At 35.3% G+C, this 20,000-nt stretch overlaps 1 protein-coding gene across 1 annotated transcript in view; it reads right to left on the bottom strand.

Annotated features, from left to right (window-relative positions):
- LOC136843754 (uncharacterized) overlaps positions 1–20,000 on the bottom strand; it is a 72,536-nt gene that overhangs the window by 52,018 nt on the left and 518 nt on the right. Inside the window, exons 1-2 of the mRNA XM_067112418.1 lie at positions 18,938–20,000; positions 18,094–18,307 (exon numbers count right to left, since the gene is read on the bottom strand). The exon at positions 18,938–20,000 is cut by the window's right edge and continues 518 nt beyond it. Of these exons, the coding sequence (XP_066968519.1) occupies positions 18,094–18,307; positions 18,938–20,000 (1,277 nt within the window). The remainder of the gene's footprint in view (positions 1–18,093; positions 18,308–18,937) is intronic.

The following is a 20,000-nucleotide window of genomic DNA, read 5'->3' as shown; positions in this document are numbered from 1 at the left end:
GCGTATTTTCAGATAACATTCTTCCTCTTGATGTCCTCGTATTTTATAAACTTATTTCCCATTTACACACGTAAAAGATTTTTCACTGAAGACACTGCAAACAACTTAAAACAGCAAAAAACATGCAAAAAATGCGCCGAAGTTTCTCCGGCGCCAATCGAGTTTTCTGTACAGCGTATAATGCTGTATGAAACTCATCCACGGTCCATGAAACTCTTGGCCGCGGCCCATGAAACTTTCAGCCACAGCCCGGTGGTGGCCTGTGTTGTTGGCACTTATAACAGCGCCAGACAGAAGATCATGGCTAACTTTAACCTTAAATAAAATAAAAACTACAAAAGCTAGAGGGCCGTAATTTGGTATGTTTGATGATTGGAGGGTGGATGATCGACATACCAATTTGCAGCCCTCTAGCCTCAGTAGTTTTTAAGATCTGAGGGCGGACAAAAAAAAGTGCGGACGGACTGATAAATAACCATCTCAATAGTTTTCTTTTACAGAAGACTAACAAACAAAATTAAATACAGAGTGAATTAAAATGCCAATAACATAAAGTAAAACATAAACATAGAAAACAAAATTATAATTAGAATTTTGCATGATAGAAAGAAAGAAATCAAAAAATCCAAAAGCAAAGTAAGGGGAAGTGAGAAACCGGGACAAATACAAACCAGTGCGTCAAAGCAGACCTTACTCTCCTGGAAGCATGATAATCTTTCCCCCTGATCTAAACAGCGTAAACAAGGCAACTTCCTCATGACGCAGACGTTCCAAAGAATCAATAATCCCGCGTGAGGTCAGCCCCAGCTCGCTCAGTGTTCAGATCTGGTAGGACTGCTAATGCCAGTCGATCGATCGATAGGAAGTTACTATTATTACCCCTCAAAATTTGCTACTATTTCGACGGCCACTCATTTCTAAAGCAAGCCTACATAAACTAAAATAGCCATCCAAGAAATAGATATGGATGTAAATGTAAGTTTTTCACTGTATTATCAATAATAATAGGAATAATTCGAAATGCGCTAATCCTGTTTTTGTGGGCCATTTAACTTCATGTTATGTACTGTATGCCAACAACCTCGTGTTCAAAGTCACTATCCACCGTTGTTTCTAAACCAGGCCATGGTTCGAGTTCTGGAAGTAATTTATTCCCAGTTATAGTGATTTCTGTATTTAACAATGTTTCATGTTTAATAATTGTAAATATACTCATATACATATATATACACATATATATATATATATATATATATATATATATATATATATATATATATATATATATATATATATATATATATATATGTATGTATGTATGTATGTATATATATACACATAAGCTGTAGCATCATGCAATTGTATACATACACACACACACACACACACACACACATATATATATATATATATATATATATATATATATATATATATATATATATATATATATATATATATATATATATATATATATAAAATAAGCCCTCACGTGAAAATACTATAAAGAAGGAGGTACTGAGACTTTCAACTTTTATTCCAAAGATGAGTTTGGAAAAAAAGTTGGAAGTCTTGATACCTCCTTTTATTTTCATGTGAGGACTTATTATATACTTTATCTACGGGACCGTTGTGGAAATACAAGATATATATATATATATATATATATATATATATATATATATATATATATATATATATATATATATATATATATATATATATATATATATATATATATATATATATATATATATATATATATATATATATATATATATATAGCGCAAAATGATTGCATGATGCTACAGTTTGAGCCATATGATAATCGTATTGAAGTAGGATGGCTTTTTGTTGCATATAATGTACAAGCGTTCGGAAAAAAATTAACGTTTGCTGAAACACTAAAGAACCGTAGGCAGGATAAGGCTTCTCTTTGGTAGCTATCACTAATCTGTTCATTTTAAATTGAGAAACGATACGTGGTCACGTAAACCACTTTCATTCAAGTCAACCATTCCCCACGTTCTGATTCCCATTTTCAAGTGAACGCAGTTCAAGGGACAAGAATCTAAATTGCGGTATCGAACCTCTCGCTTGATTTTCCTGATAGTTTCCGTGACTATGCCATGACATAAGACCAAGGATTTCTGCCACAGTATCTATATTATATCACCTCTTGCCCTCATATGTATTCGTTTATGTATGTATGTGTATATATATATTTATATATATATATATATATATATATATATATATATATATATATATATATATATATATATATATATATATATATATATATATATATATATATATATATATATATATATATATATATATATATATATATATATATATATATATATATATATATATATATATATATATATATATATATATATATATATATATATTTGTATGTATGTTTTTCAGAGTAAATCCATAGCAAAACTTTCAGTGTTTGCCCAAAAGATTTCCTTTTAATCGAAAGGCTGAACTGGAGCACAGCAAACTCCTATCATTAATTATAACAAAATTAAAGGGCAATCTATTTCTATTTATAACGAAAACAAAATCTGATTTTTTTTACAGTCTTGAAGACATCTGATTTCAATAAAACGATGAACACATTAAAATGACTTCTCGACAAGAATCGCGAAAACACGACCGCGCAACACTCAAGTTAAATATTACGTGCACGCCCCTTAGAGATTACAAGCCAGAATACTGAATTATCTCTCATTTCTCAATGGCTCTAACCAAACATTTTACAACCAAATGCTCCTTAGTAGCTCAATTGTAACGGTACTTGAAATTCTTGCTTTATATGAAAATAATTTACCGCATCTCTTATCGACAAATGACAGTTCAAATTTTAATGTTTTTCTCACCCGAAAATCGCTCTGAAGCCATCTCGATCTGAATCATACCATCACTTGCATAATTTGAATTATGACACAACCATGACATAGAGGAAAATCGCTGTTTACAAGCCATTAAAACATCTTTCTCTCGACATTCCACAACAAAATGATAAACCTTAAGCAAGATTGTCTCATAATGAGGACGTAGAATAGAACAGAGTATAAAATTTAGACCAAAGACCAAGCGCTGGGACCTATAAGGTCATTCAGCGCTGAAAGGGAAATTGACAATAAGGAGGTGTAACAGGAGGTAAACCTCGCAGTTGCACCATGAAACAATTGATAGAGAGGGTGGAAAGTCAGATGGAAGAAAGAGAATATGAACGGAGGTACAGTAAAAGAAATGAAAGAAGTTGCAGCTAGGGGCCCAAGGTATGCTGCAAAGACCCTTAAGTAATGCCTACAGTGCACCACGTGAGGTGCACTGACGGTACTATTCCCCTATGGGGGTGAAGATGTAGGATTCGATCCCACGCCCGAAGACAGAACGCAGCGCCCAAGACAGCGTCACCATCCTGACATTTTTAGTTCAGGAGCCCTCACTTTTAAAATGCTGTCAAACAGGCGAAACTTTGTAACGACTTAACTTCATGATTTAATGATACATGACACGCATAAAGCTGTTTCTTTCAAGATTTTCGCTATGCCCACTTTTTTAATTTTTTCTTATGAGAGTCATCCAAAGTTCTTGGGTTGCTATTCATAAAAGGCTTTAATCCAGCACGTATACTTAAAAAAAAAGGGGGGGTGTGCTTCACAGCACATTGCCATGCAAATTTAAAAGACTTACAATCTCTTAAAGCATTTCAGTTATTCCTCATGACCCTAAGGGATTCTAGTTAAAAAAAAATTCATTTGCACGACTAATCTAATGGGTTTTTATATATATATATATATATATATATATATATATATATATATATATATATATATATATATATATATATATATATATGTATATATATTATATATATACATATATAAATATATATGTATATATATATATGGTATGCATGTATGTATAATTAAATATCAAGCCACAAACATCATTTAATATCGATTTCACAATACTTAGGGAAAAACTTACACCCAAAGCGAATTGTAACTGATAAGTGCTTCTGCGAAGGCTAGGATGCGAACTTTGACCTCTGGTTTGGAAACAATATTTGACACTGACTTTAACCTGACTTATCAATTACAATTCCCCTTGGATGTAAGTTATTCCCAAGGTATGATGAATCCAATATCATCGATATTTGTGACTTAATATTTATTGATATAAAAGTCACATGTGTTTGTGACAAAAAATCACAAACACATACATATATATTTTTTCACGTATTTAGAAAATTCGTCCCTCCAGTCCGTTAGCTAGGAGTCAAATTTCATGGTGGCTGGAGGAGACCCACTAGGGGGGGGACAGATGTAGGCGTCCTAACCCCATATCGTATGATTTTGGGGATAGAAAGCCGTTAGGGAAGAAGGACCAGTCAGGACAGTAATTGGGCTGCTATGCTGCCCTTAGTCTTAAGTATAAGACCTATTTCCCTTCGATCTTTGTACTGGTTGTTATTGCTTCTTCCAGATCTACCGATGTCCTGTGCCCATCCCATCCCTGTAACTCGAATAGGATGCCTCGGTGACCTCTCTCGTCACTCCGCTCCAGACCTTAAAAGCGCGAAGCTGGTGCTGCTCGGCCCTCTTACACTGGCCACGTGTCAGGACTTCTGCGGCCGGAATTCATCTTTTGCAAGCGAGCTCCATGCACAGTAACACCAGAGCTCTTTGCCTTCTCATGAATTTCTCTCCATTTTCAGTATTTCCAACTTTACACTCTCCCAAAACAAAGACCCTTTGTTTCCCACAGCCCAGCACGCACATTTGCCCTCATGACTTGTTCCAGGCTTAAACTAAGTTTGTTCTGTGTTCATAATTATTAGAGCATTCCCACCATATTGTTACCATGTGCTGATTAAATCTAATTGATAATTTCTTCCATCGCGATAAGCAATTTCATGTCAGACAAAGTCTGTGTATCTGAATGCTTGCCTGGAATTCTTTTCCAGAATCCTGTTACCTGGCTCTTCAAGTTTTCTGCCCCTGCCCTTGTGGAACGAAATTGCCTTAGGCATTTAACTACCATCTTGCTACGTGCAAGACTCTTCTGAACATCAGCGGTCCAGGGGCACGTGACCGGGCCCCCGTCTCCATTCACGCTGTGCTAAAACCGTCATTAATTATTATTTATCAGCCAGTCTGAACAGCAGTGGTTTTCATTTGTGTGTCCAACTCTTTCAGAGCTGTAGCCCTTCTCAGATTTATTTATTTGCTACGTATAGTCTTACTTTTATTGCACATTGCATGCGCCTTGTTTGCTGCCCAGTCAGCCATTTCATATTAATTTTCTGATTGCTCAGTTTGTAAATAAACTCAATTTAAAGTTACCTGGCTGGTTTGAAAGACGACCTGCCCATTCCCTGTTAAATAGATGTAATATCAAGGTAAGTCATCTTAGTAATTACATTTATTGCTTATGTTCTGAGCCCTAGATGTATGCCCTTAAGGCAAATTACATTCAAAATCTAATTTAACTCCTCCAACCGGACTCAGCATAAAATATATATATAAAGTATATATATATATATATATATATATATATATATATATATATATATATATATATATATATATATATATATCTTATATATATATATATATATATATATATATATATATATATATATATATATATATATATATATATATATATATATATATCAATAAAGATAAAATCCACGAAGGAAACGGAAACACTGGAGTGCTGCGAGGCCTTTCGACACTAGTCCTTTACTTAGCAGACTGAAGGAATATAAAAGTATGTTTACAAAGAAAGCTCATATAAATGACAGAAAGGGGATTATAAAGGAAACATATGTACCTGGAATCCAACACAATTGAAGAATTAGTACAACTGCCAAAACAGGATTAAATACTTAAGAGGTTTTACAAAGGATTAAGATTAACCGTTCAGGAGCAGGGACAGAACAATTAAAAAATTATTTTAGTACTAAAAAACACAATAATTTTTTTTTTTAATAACTTTTTGCAAGATGAACATTTTTACAAAAAAAAATTATATTAAACATACGGATATACAGAAAATATATATCAAGTAGCTACCTTGTAATTAAGTCAGTGATTTTATCTTTTAGGTCATTCTTGAACATTTTTTCTAATACAGGGGTCCAAATAATACATGCCAGGGCTAAGATTAAAATTACAACTGGAAGTAAGCTGGATAATAGTGGACTCCAATAGATTTCTTGAAGAAAAATCTTTTGATCTGGCAATCACTGAACTTTCAGTCCAATTTATCCTGTGAGAGTTTTCACTTAAATGAATGAATATAGCATTGGATGCTTGTCCAGTTTTGACTGAATATTTATGTTGCTTAATACGTACATCTAAATCTTTGCTAGATTGGCCAATATAAAATGAGGGCAATCCAAACATGGAATTTTATATATTATGTTGCTGTTTTCTTTAGGGCTATTTTTATTAACATTCTTTTGAGTGTGTTATTATAAGAAAAACGAGGTTTACATTAAAAGGTTTTAACAATGATTTTAGGTTTTCAAAACCACTAAAATAAGGCAAGCTAAGAATGTTCTTAGGGGTTTCTTTCTTCATGTTACTTTCACTAAAAAACTTTTTGTGGGCTTTGTTATAACAAATATCTAGTATATGTGAAGGATAACATAAATCTGTCCCTATTTTTCTTATGTATTCAATTTCTTTATCCAAATACTGGGGACTGACAATTCCGCAAAGGCTCGTAAAAACATAGAGGAAAAAATTGATATTTTGATGTTGAGGTGATGGCCTGAATAAAAATGGACATAAGTTAAGTTGTTGGTTGGTTTCCTATAAATACTGAATTTAACTTGAAATGGTTCTCTATGTATTAAAACATCTAAGAAAGGGAGGCAATTGTCTTTTCTAATTCTAACGTAAACTTAATGGATGGTACCTGGTTATTCAAATTACAGAGTAAATCATTTACATCAATACCAGCAGGCAAAACAGCTAAAATATCGTCAACATACCTATACCACTTTAAAGGAGTATAAATGATATTAGGTATATATCGTTTTTCAAAGAATTCCATGTACAAGTTTGAGAGGAGTGGTGATAAAAGCTGATAAATCGAATAGTATTGTAATTTTAGATAAAGTTGACTACATATCACGTATGCAAACCCTACTGGATGATGATACGACATACAAAAACTAGCAAAAAATCCCTTGATCAAGTCATAAAAGTTTCAACAGCACAGTGAAAAAATCCTTAAAGATAAAAAAGAACTAATAGGTCAGTTGTCGGCAAAATTTCCCTCGTTACCTTACTTGTACGGATTAGTAAAAACACACAAAGAAAACAATCCTATGCGGCTTATTATCAGTACTGTTGGCTCAATATCATATAAACTTTCGAAATATATTGCAAACTCTTGTCTCCGTCACTTGGAACTATCTCAGATTCTCATGTATATAATAGCCTAGATTTAGTTGATAAATTAAACAAAATCACTTTTTGCCCCACTGATAGATTCGTTAGTTTTGATGTTTGTTCCCTTTTACTAAAGTTCCTATAGATTCCATTTTAGAGTATCTTAGTAATGAATTAATCCATCACGAATTACCTCTACCTGTAAGTCATATCATTTTCTCACTAGGTTGTGCATTTGTGATTGTAAGTTTACATTCAATGGTGTTTTTATACCAACAAATATTTGGTATGGCAATGGGCAACCCCTTTATCCCCACTCCTCTCAAACTTGTACATGGGAATTCTTTGAAAAACGATATATACCTAATATCATTTATACTCCTTTAAAGTGGTATAGGTATGTTGACGATATTTTAGCTGTTTTGCCTGCTGGTATTGATGTAAATGATTTACTCTGTAATTTGAATAACCAGGTACCATCCATTAAGTTTACGTTAGAATTAGAAAAAGACAATTGCCTCCCGTTCTTAGATGTTTTAATACATAGAGAACCATTTCAAGTTAAATTCAGTATTTATAGGAAACCAACCAACAACTTAACTTATGTCCATTTTTATTCAGGCCATCACCTCAACATCAAAATATCAATTTTTTCCTCTATGTTTTTACGAGCCTTGCGAATTGTCAGTCCCCAGTATTTGGATAAAGAAATTGAATACATAAGAAAAATAGGGACAGATTTATGTTATCCTTCACATATACTAGATATTTGTTATAACAAAGCCACAAAAAGTTTTTTTAGTGAAAGTAACATGAAGAAAGAAACCCTAAGAACATTCTTAGCTTGCCTTATTTTAGTGGTTTTGAAAACATAAAATCATTGTTAAAACCTTTAATGTAAACCTCGTTTTATCTTATAATAACACACTCAAAAAGAATGTTAATAAAAATAGCCCTAAAGAAAACAACAACATAATACATAAAATTCCATGTTTGGATTGCCCCCTTATTTTATATTGGCCAATCTAGCAAAGACTTAGATGTACGTATTAAGCAACATAAGTATTCAGTCAAAACTGGACAAGCATCCAATGCTATATTCATTCATTTAAGTGAAAACTCTCACAGGATAAATTGGACTGAAAGTTCAGTGATTGCCAGATCGAAAGATTTCTCTTCAAGAAATCTATTGGAGTCCGCTATTATCCAGCTTACTTCCAGTTGTAATTTTAATCTTAGCCCTGGCATGTATTATTTGGACCCCTGTATTAGAAAAATGTTCAAGAATGACCTAAAAGATAAAATCACTGACTTGATTACAAGGTAGCTACTTGATATATATTTTCTGTATATCCGTATGTTTAATATAATTTTTTTTGTAAAAATGTTCATCTTGCAAAAAGTTATTATTAAAAAATAAAAAAAAAAAAAGTAAAAATTATTGTGTTGTACTAAAAATTTTTAGGTGGTCAGTCACGAACCTGTATAATTCTTTTAATTGTCCTGTCCCTGCTCCTGAACGGTTAATCTTAATCCTTTGTAAAAACCTCTTAAGTATTTAATCCTGTTTTGGCAGTTGTAATAATTCTTCAATTGTGTTGGATTCCAGGTACATATGTTTCCTTTATAATCCCCTTCTGTCATTTATATGAGCTTTCTTTGTAAACATACTTTTATATGCCTTCAGTCTGCTAAGTAAAGGACTAGTGTCGAAAGGCCTCGCAGCACTCCAGTGTTTCCGTTTCTTCTGTGGATTTTATCTTCATTTATATATTCATCACGTTCCATATTTTCGTGATTCAGTTATATATATATATATATATATATATATATATATATATATATATATATATATATATATATATATATATATATATATATATATATATATATATATATATATATATATATATATATATATATATATATAAAATTTATGTGCGCGCGCGCACATCAAACAAAATTGATAACGGTAGGAGTGTAATATTTCAGGTACCTACAGGAAATATAATACTTTGGTTCTCCCAAGATCGATCGGGAAGGTGGAGTGTAATATTTCGGGTACCTACAGGAAATATAATACTTTGGTTCTCCCAAGATCGATGGGGAAGGTGGAGCATGAACCTTTTTTCTTAAAAAAAAAATAATTTTACCTTGTTGACCTAATTAACGAGTTGGGAACCAGGTAGCTATGTGATTAAGTTGTGTTCAGCGACGATAAAAGGCATGGGGAAAGCAGCTTCACTACAAAATGACTCGCAGACAGCCAGAATATTAACTCCCCTAGTTATGACCCTTTGAGGAGACAAGATATTTTTGTGGGAAAAACATCTTGATATAAAACATAAACAGGGCATGTAGTCAGGAGGAAAGGGAAACCACGGATTGCAAGATTTGTTGCATATTCAAGCAGACAACGTACAAAGTTGCAAAAAACATTCAATTTTACATACAAGCTAGAATCCAGTGGTTCTCAACCTTTTTTGGCCCAAGCACCCTTTCACCATATGTCAGGATGTCATCCCACCCTACCACCCCTTTCCAAAATTGTCTGCCTCAAAAGGTGCATTTCAAATAATATGCAACAAAACACTGATACAAACACACGAGCTAGCGGAAAGCTCAGCGTGACCTCTCAGTAGTGCAGACCGATGCACACTTCGTTTTGTGTGGTCCTAAAGACAGTTTGCGAATGCCAATCTGTGGTCACAATCACAACCCCCACCCCTCTCGAAACTCTGAAATCCGCCCCCACCCCGGTTGAGAACCACTGAACGAGATTAAAGGATTTTATAACCGTTATATAACGCATACAAAGGCCATTACATTTGAGGCAGGTGCACTTCTCGCAAGGAACACCTGTCCAGGATTACTCAGGTACTTGACGAAACAAGCAGAGGTCAATGACATTAAAGAGGCTTACCGAGATTCATTAGTTTCTCTTACATCTCTCGCGAACGTCTTGCGCAGAATGGGGTCGAGAGTGTACAGACCTGGGCTTAAATCAGAATAATTTTCATTTATTTGTATTAATGCAGATTCTAAGAGATTTCTTGAAACAATAATCTTTACATCATATTACTTCGGGACCAATCAATCTTGTGACTTTTGACGAGGTGCACTAACGTAGACTGTAAGGCCATTTCTAATATAAATTCTATATATAATCGTTTCGTATGGCTATTGGTAATCGCCTATCATCAGCTCTCTCAAATTTATACAGTTTTAATTTTATTTCCAAGATTATCCGAATATCTGTATCATGGTTTGATATGATGATGATATTTTGGCTATTACACCTATAAGTTAAGTATACCTTAGTTTTACCAGACCACTGAGCTGATTAACAGCTCTCCTAGGGCTGGCCCGAAGGATTAGACTTATTCTACGTGGCTAAGAACCAATTGGTTACTTAGCAACGGGACCTACAGCTTATTGTGGAATCCGAACCACATTATAGCGAGAAATGAGTTTCTATCACCAGAAATAAATTCCTCTAACTCTTCGTCAGCCGGTCGGGGAATTGAACTCCGGCCCATCGAGTGACAGTCCGCAGCTCTACCGACTCGTCCAACAAAGAGCTTATTACACCTATGCACATGAATTTAAACAACCTCTTGGGAACGCTGAATGAACAAGTACCGTCTATCAAATCCCCGCTAACAATACAAAAAGCTGGTTGCTTGCCATTTTTAGACACTGTTACCTGTTGTAAACGTTTTTAGTGCACTTATTAAATACAGAAAGAAAACAAATAACTTGTGTATATTGTTTTTCTGGCAATCATGTCAATCGCGGACAAAATATGAATGCTGAATCCTAGGATAACAAACTATTTCAAAACATTAGAAGAATGGGTAGGGACTCGTGTTATCCAACGCATACTTCGGGTCAGGTATGCAAGGAATCAAATGTCAGAACAAATCAACATAAAATATTCAGTTACAACTAGTCAAAAGAACACTGCCCTTTTTGCGCAACTGAAGCCAAAACTTACATAAGATTGATTGGTCCCATAGTATAGTATAATAACAGGACGTAAAAATATTGTTTCCAAGAATCCCTTAATGCAGCCAACAAAGTAGATTAATAATATTGTTAATCTAAGCCCAGGTCTACATTCTTGACTCCGTTCTGCAGAAGTCGTTCGAAGGATTTAAAAGTGAAACGACGAATCTCAGATCTCCTTGGGAATGGAATATGAAATTTACGACAATGGCCAAGCGCTGGGACCTATGAGGTCATTCAGCTCTGAGGCGGAAATTGAGAGCAAAAAGGTTTTAAAGGTGTAACAAGAGGAAAACCTCGCAATTGCAATATGAAACAATTGTCAGAGAAGGTGGACAGTCAAATGGAAGAAAGATAGGAGCAGAGGTACAATAAAAGGAATGAGAGGTTGCAAAAACCCTTTAAAAAAGTATACCTTAGTTTTACCAGACCACTGAGCTGGTTAACAGCTCTCCTAGGGCTGGCCCGAAGGATTAGATTTATTTTACGTGGCTAAAAACAAATTGGTTACTTAGCAACGGGACCTACAGCTTATTGTGGAATCCGAACCACATTATAGCGAGAAATGGATTTCTATCACCAGAAATAAATTCCTCTAACTCTTCATTAGCCGGTCGGAGACTCGAACTCAGACCTAGCGAGTGCTAGCTCGCAACTCTACTGACTCGTCCAATGAAGAGCTTGCAAAAACCCTCCAGCAATGCCTACAGTGTACCATGTGACATGTGAGGTGTACTGACGGTACTACCCCACTACGGAGAGAAGAAAGAGGATATGAACAGAGGTACAGTTAGAACCCAGAGCTAGATCCTGGGTACAGTCCAAAGGAATAAAATGGGTTGCAGCTAAAGATCGAAGAAACGCTACAAAAGCCTTAAATAATGCCTACAGTGCACCACGTGAGGTGCACTGACTGCACTACTCCCCTACGCGGAGTCATCCTTGGTAATATTCTTTGTTTCTCGTTTTATTCAGTACCAGAGTCAGTCTTAAGAAGCTGCTCCTCACGTGAAGATATGCTACCTTGGTATTCATTAAAACGGTTACATACCCTCTTTAATCTTCTCTTTGTTCGTCAAATTAAGTGTTCTGTGTAATATTTTGTTCCTGTGAATGCAGTCTGCTTGGAAATTCCATAGAATAAGGGCTTCGATATTGCGCTCCATAGTTTCATTTATATATGTATGTGTATATATATATATATATATGTTACAGTCAACATGCGTAATCAGTCATTACGTGTAATGACTGAAATTTCAGTCATCACGCGTAATGCACTTAGGGTCATTTGATCCCAGGAGCTAGTACTAAACACGGCGAAACAGTGAGTCTCCTACACTGTTTCGCCGGGTTTAGTACTAGTCCCTGGGGGGTCAAATGTATTTTGCCGTGTTTAGTACTAGCTCCTGGGGGGATCAAATGTCCCTAAGTGCATTACGCCAACGTGATGACTGAAATTTCAGTCATTACGCGTAATGACTGATTACATATGTTCACTGTAACATATATATATATGTATATATGTATAATATATATATATATATATATATATATATATATATATATATATATATATATATATATATATTATACATATATATATATATATATATATATATATATATATATATATATATATATATATATATATATATATATATATATATATATATAATTTACATAAAACTATATGGCTTCCAGTGAAGGTATGTACAAGATACAGTATGCAGGAAAAATTTTAATCGCAAGTATTGTTGATTAGGCTGCAAAAAAAAAAAAATTACCAAGAATTCATTGAACACATTCAAAATATGCCTAATATACAAAAGGCTTGAATGTACTTCAGACATTTTCAAAGGGAAGAGAGCAGGGTGTTCATCAAAGCCCTCGATTCATTATTATTATTATTATTATTACTATCATTATTCGGAGGATGAGCTCTCTTCATATGGAACAAACTCACAGGGGCCATTCATTTGAAATTCAAACTTTCAAAGAATACTGGGTGTTTCGAAATTAGAGGCCCCCCCTCCACAGAACAAATGGAAAGTTATGAAGTTTTCTGCTACAGCCTATCTCCAAGTACATTATTTTAAGTTTCTATTAAGTTATTTTTCATTTTACATTTCTTGTATTTTCAGACTGAGTGATGGAGTTAGATACAGCCATGGCTAACGACTCAGAGGAAATCAGATGGATTGACCGAATCCGGGTTATAACCTTCAGAGAGGCCAGGGATGCTTGCACACCCTTCATTTCACGTTCCTGGATAGCCAAATACATTAAAAGAGCTGAATCCTTTGTTAAAAGAAACTGGAACAAAAATCCATATGATTGTCATCGCGAAAAGAGTGAGAATCTTGAAGGGCCTGAAGTCCTTTCTCAGGAGTCAAAAGACATCATAGCTGAGGCAGCGGATAGACCAAGAAAGTCTTTATGTAAATTGGTGCTTGAATTAGAAACAAAAAGGGGAAAGAAGAGAAGTTATAGTTCTGTATATCGTGAGTTGAAAAAATCTGGTATCAAGCCATTTCATGTTATCAGCAAGCCCAACATCACTCAGCAAGAGAGAAGACCGTGCATGGTTTTGTGGTTCATTTCTTAAAGATTGGGATGAAGCTGACTTTCTCCATGTTGCCGCATCAGATGAATCCTTCATTTACATAATCACGAAGCCAAATCATAAAAATGACATCATTTGGGCTGCAAAGTTGGATGATATCTGCGATGACGTGCGCTATCGCCAAGTTGTGAAATTTCCTGAATGTTTGGGAATTTTCCTCTGTTTCACAGCCAAAGGGTTAATGTGGATCATCAAGAAAAAGGACAGTCATGGAATGGCGAATACTTCAGAGAAACTGCGCTTACTGGTGGAGTATTTCCTTTCCTCAAAGATCCTGAAAATGTGTTATCTGTTGAAGAAGTCACATTTTTGCATGATAAGGCACCATGTTTCAAGGCTCTTCAGAAACAGGAGCTGCTTCGAAACAGTGGTATCGATTTCTTCTCGTCAAGTGAATTTCCAGGTAGCTCCCCTGACCTTAATGTGTGTGAAAACATTGGTAGTATCTTAAAGGATCGTGTTGAAGTGCGCAGAGTGAACTATGATGGTATAACAAGCCTCGATGACCTGCGAAGAGAGGAGACCGAAGTGCTCAAGGAAATGGAGATCGAGTCTCAGCTTTTTTGCGATTTGCTGAAATCATACCCCTCAAGAATGCAGGCTGTGGTACAGGCATATGGAGGCCACACAAAATATTAAATACTCAGAGAGAAACTTAAATAAATACCTGTTCTGAATTACTTTTGTTTTTTTTCCATATCAATTTTAGTTTATGCTGTACAGCTTTGTTGGCCGAGTTGGTTGAGCTTCAGACCGTCATTCGATGGGCCGGAGTTCGATTCCGCCGCTGGCTGATGAAGAGTTAGAGGAATTTATTTCTGGTGATAGAAATTCATTTCTCCTATGTAGGGTGCTTAACCAATTGGTTCTTAGCCACGTAAAAAAGTGTAAAGGCCAGCCCTAGGAAGCTGTTAATCAGCTCAGTGGTCTGGTAAAACTAAGCTATACTTACTTTACTTTGTACAGGGGAGGGAAAGAAACACCCTGTATGGTGTTCCTTTGAAAAAATAACAAAGATAATGGGATATGAAAAAGAGAAAAATAAATGACCAAATTAATAAATAAATGGATATTATTACTATTATCAGTCAGGAGATGAACCCTATTCATATGGAACAAATTCACAGGGGCCACTGATTTGAAAGTCAAGCTTCCAAAGAATATGGTGTTCATTTGAAAGAAGTAATAGAGGGTAATAGGCAATACTGAAAACAGAGATCAGCTATTACAAAAATAAGTTAACAAATAAATAAATAAATATGTATTATTACTATTATCATTCAGAAGACTGAACTCTAGTCACATGGAACAAGCTCACACGGGACACTGATTTGAAAATCAAGCTTCCAAAGAATATGGTGTTCATTAGAAAGAAGTAATAGAAGGTAACAGGGAATACTGAAAGAAGAGATAAGCTATTAAAAAAAATTAACAAACAAAATAAATAAAAAAAGTAGATACTATTACTATTATCATTCAGAAGATGAAACCTATTCATATGGAACAAGCCCACAGGGGCCACTCGACTTGAAATTCAAGCTTCCAAAGAATATGGTGTTCATTTGAGAGAAGTTAAAAAGGTAATAGGAACTACTGAAAGAAAAGATTAGTTACTAATAAAGAAAAATAAATGAACAAATTAATAAATAAATAGTTATTATTACTATTATCATTCAGAAGAACTTTATTCATATGGGACAAGCCCGCAAGGGCCACTGACTTGAAATTCAAGCTTCCAAAGAATATGGTGCTCATTGGAAAGAAGTATCAGAAAGTAATAGGAAATACAGGAATAGATCAGTTATTAAAAATTAAAATTAATTAACAAATCGAAAAATAGATATTATTATTGTTATTATTATTCAGATGAACCCTATTCATATCCAGATTAGCCACCAGTACCACTGAGATTATGTACTGCGTGTTAAGACGACTGGATAGGTGTTCTCTTCTACTCGTTCATTGTTATTCAAAATCAGCAGCACTCTGAATATCATCTTTTCGTGGTTCCTTACGCTAGGTTCTGCGAGGAGATTTCTTATGCACTGAAGACAAGGGTTTTTCTCTCCTTTATAAATTTCTGGTTGAATCTCTTTTTAGTAGTTATATATATATATATATATATATATATATATATATATATATATATATATATATATATATATATATATATATATATATATATATATATATATATATATATATATATATATATATATATATATATATATATATATATATATATATATATATATATATATATATATATATATATATATATATATATATATATATATATATATATATATATATATATATATATATACATATATATATATATATATATATATATATATATATATATATATATATATATATATATATATATATATATATATATACATATATATATATATATATATATATATATATATATATATATATATATATATATATATAATTGTAACAACCACAATGCCCTCTTAACTTTTCGATTTTCTCACACTTTTTGGATACGTTTGTCCAGCTACGGTCATCAGAATTTTTCCATTATATCCTCACTTGTATCTTGAGGCATTGTAGTGACAAGCGTATCCAAAAGTGTAAAGAAGTCCAGAAGTTAAGATGGCACTATCGTTATTACAATTACACACGTATCTAAAGAAAGTGATCAGTATATTTCTCTCTCTCTCTCTCTCTCTCTCTCTCTCTCTCTCTCTCTATATATATATATATATATATATATATATATATATATATATATATATATATATATATATATATATATATATATATATATATATATATATATATATAAGTTGGTTTTAGTTATTCCTCCTGGCAAGCAAAGAATTTAACAATTACCCCAACGAAGAGCTATGGAACAATCAGTGGATGCATATAATTCTTGAAAGCACAAAGTACGACGTTGCTTGTTCTGGCCTTTCCTCGCCCAAACTAACCTAACACTGTCATATAAAGAAATTGGAGAGTATTAAGATTTTGCTGTGACCAATATATGTAAAGACTATAGTAGGAAATGGAGATAATTTGTTTGGTTTAAAAGGAGCACAATGGAATATAGAATTTAAGCCAAAGGCAAGAGCGGGGACCTATGAGGCCATTCAGCACTGAAAGGGAAATTCAGATAGGAAGGTTTGGAGGGTGTAACAGGAGGAAAACCTCGCAGTTGCACTATGAAACAATTGTTAGGAGAGAGTGAATAGGAAGTTGGAAGAAAGAGAATAAAAAGGAATGAAAAGGCGTGAGGTGCACTGACGGCACTAATCCTCTACGGATAAAAGGTGCAATGTTGATTATGGCTGCATCGCGGGTTATGGGAGTAATTTGTTAAAATATGGGTCGTGTGTTAACCTGGTGTACTGTGTTTATGGGGTATAAAAGCAGCGATACGTTTAGTGACATTTTGCAAATGTGGGTAAAGAGTGAAATGACGGCGTTATGTAACTTCCTTCATTTGTTTTTCGTATTGACATGTAAGATGTGGATTTGTGATCTGGGTAACCAACATAACGTCTTATGAGCATAATTAGTGATAGTGGGATTAACTACGATAACGACAATCATGTTCAGGTAATTAATATAACATATAGTCTATAAGTGCATTTGTGAATTCAGGGAGTTGGAATCGCGTTCTTAAGCTCACTGATATTCAGTGAAATAAAGGTAAAACATCCTTAAATTAAAGTTTGCCAATGAAATGATCGCTTTTAAACTAGACAGCCTTAGATGAGTGGACCCATGTAACCAATTTACTTGCAGTCACAGAAATGATCTATGCGAAAATAGTACAAAACCTACCCTTGTACGCCTCCATAAGACCTGATGTGTTTTCGAACAAGTTTTATATTTTTTTTTAAACCGTGAGGCAACGAAACGGCAACCTTATTCAATTTCTTGCCCAGACGCGAACGAAGAAGGAACAGAAGGGGAGGGGGGTGAGGCTTGACCGTGAAAAAGCAGCAACCCTTTCAGACAAGGGGTGCCTGAAATCGACAAACATACCGGCAATAATTTCCTCAGGTTGGGTGTCAATAACGGCGGGCGTAGGACCAGTGAGCGAGGCCAAGAAGTGGGTGAAGGGCTGGTCCTGGGAGGGAGCCAGTGACTGGAGGGTGGGGTTGACGCTCGTGGGGGCCCGGCCGGTGGTGCCAACTCGCCTCCCTCCTTCCTCTCCCGCATACTTGACGTGGCGGAAGCGACGCCGGGTGAGGTTGTCCTGCGAGAGCAGAAATAGATGAAGTATGAAAGGTAATTCACCTTTCATATGGGCACTCGCATGTACTGAAAGGTCTTACGAAAATGTGTAGTTTCTTAATGTTTTATATTATGAACATTAATCATGAAATGTAGCTTATTTTGTAGAATAAAGAACATACACTATATACAGTAATTAAATTAATACAAAAAGCACACTGACACACAACTGTATATATATATATATATATATATATATATATATATATATATATATATATATATATATATATATTGTATATATGTATGTGTGCGTGTGTATAGAGAAAGAGAGAGAGGGGGGAGGGGAGGGGCGGTGGTAAAATCCACACTGAAAAGTTTAGGGATATATTTGTCAAAATTAAAACTCACTATTTTCTTATGCCAGTTTATATTATTGCGAATTTTTCCTGAGTGTGGAAAAGAGAATTATACTTTCTGCCCACTTTTAAAAAGGATAAAATTTCAACTCATTTCACGATGATAAGAAAGAGGAGCTTCATCCAAGAAGTCAAGTGAACCATAAACTCGTGATTTAAAAAATAATCAAAACTATCCATATTCTAAGCTAACCATGTTTTATTTTAGGATTAGTAAAATATCGGCCTATTACCTGTTCGGCTCTAATTTTATGCTTTTGAAGAAGTATGCAGGCAAGAGTGGAGGGCGCAACGCCAAAGCGATCGGCCACTGTGCTCTTCCTCTGACCCGCCTCAACTGCCTCGATCATGGCCAATTTCTCGCCTGTTGTGTAAGACTTCCTTCTGCCTCTCTCGCGTGTGTGTTGACGTGGGGGGACCTGGAGGGTCGGGGTGATGCTTCTCACAGCCACGGCAGTTGCTACGGCGGGGGCGGCGGCAGCAGCACCAGCAGCGACAGAGGTTGCCTGGCCAACGACGGCAGCAGCTGCTGCCGTTGCTGCCACAGGAGGAGAGACCCCAGTCGCCAGGCGAGGAGCCATACTCGCTGAGGTGGTATTGACGGTTGCGCAGGTTGTCTTTGTGGTGGCAGACGTCCCGGGCAAAATAACGTAGCGACCAGGTGGCAAACCAGCCGGGAAGAGAGGGATACCCGTGCTGCCGGCGGTCATACTCACAAGGAGAGGCATGTTTGTCCCCCTTACACCCCCGCTAAGTAAGCGAACCCCTCCCACCCCGCCAGTCAGTGTGGGCACCTTCGCTAGGGTAGCCATGGTTGTTTTTGGCTTCAAAAGTTTCTCTTCCTTCGCATTTTTCTTGTTCTCCTCAGTTTTGGAAGTCTGGACTTCAGTTTTAGGCTCTGATTTTTTACCCGAAACACGGGAACTGTCGGGTTTCACTTCTCTTGCCTGTTTCTCATCATCTCGTTTCTCTTCGTCTTCTTGCTTCGCTACGCTGTATACTTTAGCTATTCTGAAAGTGGTCTGCCCTGGGGGGTCTTCTACATCACTGTCCTTATCAATACCTAATACTTCGGCTTCTTGGGTCGTCTCGTCCATCTCTTCCACTTCCACATTCATCTGTTCATCGTCCGGCGGCGAAGGATCGTCGTTATCAGTCTGCTGCCGCAGCTGCTGAGCAGAGTCTGCAGTATTAACAGGTGCAGCAGCTGTTTCCTCGTCGTCATCTTTCTGCTCTAAAGCTTCACTTGAATCTAGCGGGTCATTTTCTTCTTCTATCTTTATTTCGTCTGTCATG

Source organism: Macrobrachium rosenbergii, chromosome 12 (genome assembly GCF_040412425.1).
Source record: "Macrobrachium rosenbergii isolate ZJJX-2024 chromosome 12, ASM4041242v1, whole genome shotgun sequence".
Taxonomy (NCBI): Eukaryota; Metazoa; Arthropoda; class Malacostraca; order Decapoda; family Palaemonidae; genus Macrobrachium; species Macrobrachium rosenbergii.
The sequence above is the reverse complement of the archived record's forward strand: the minus strand, read 5'-3'. Positions and strand labels throughout refer to the sequence as shown.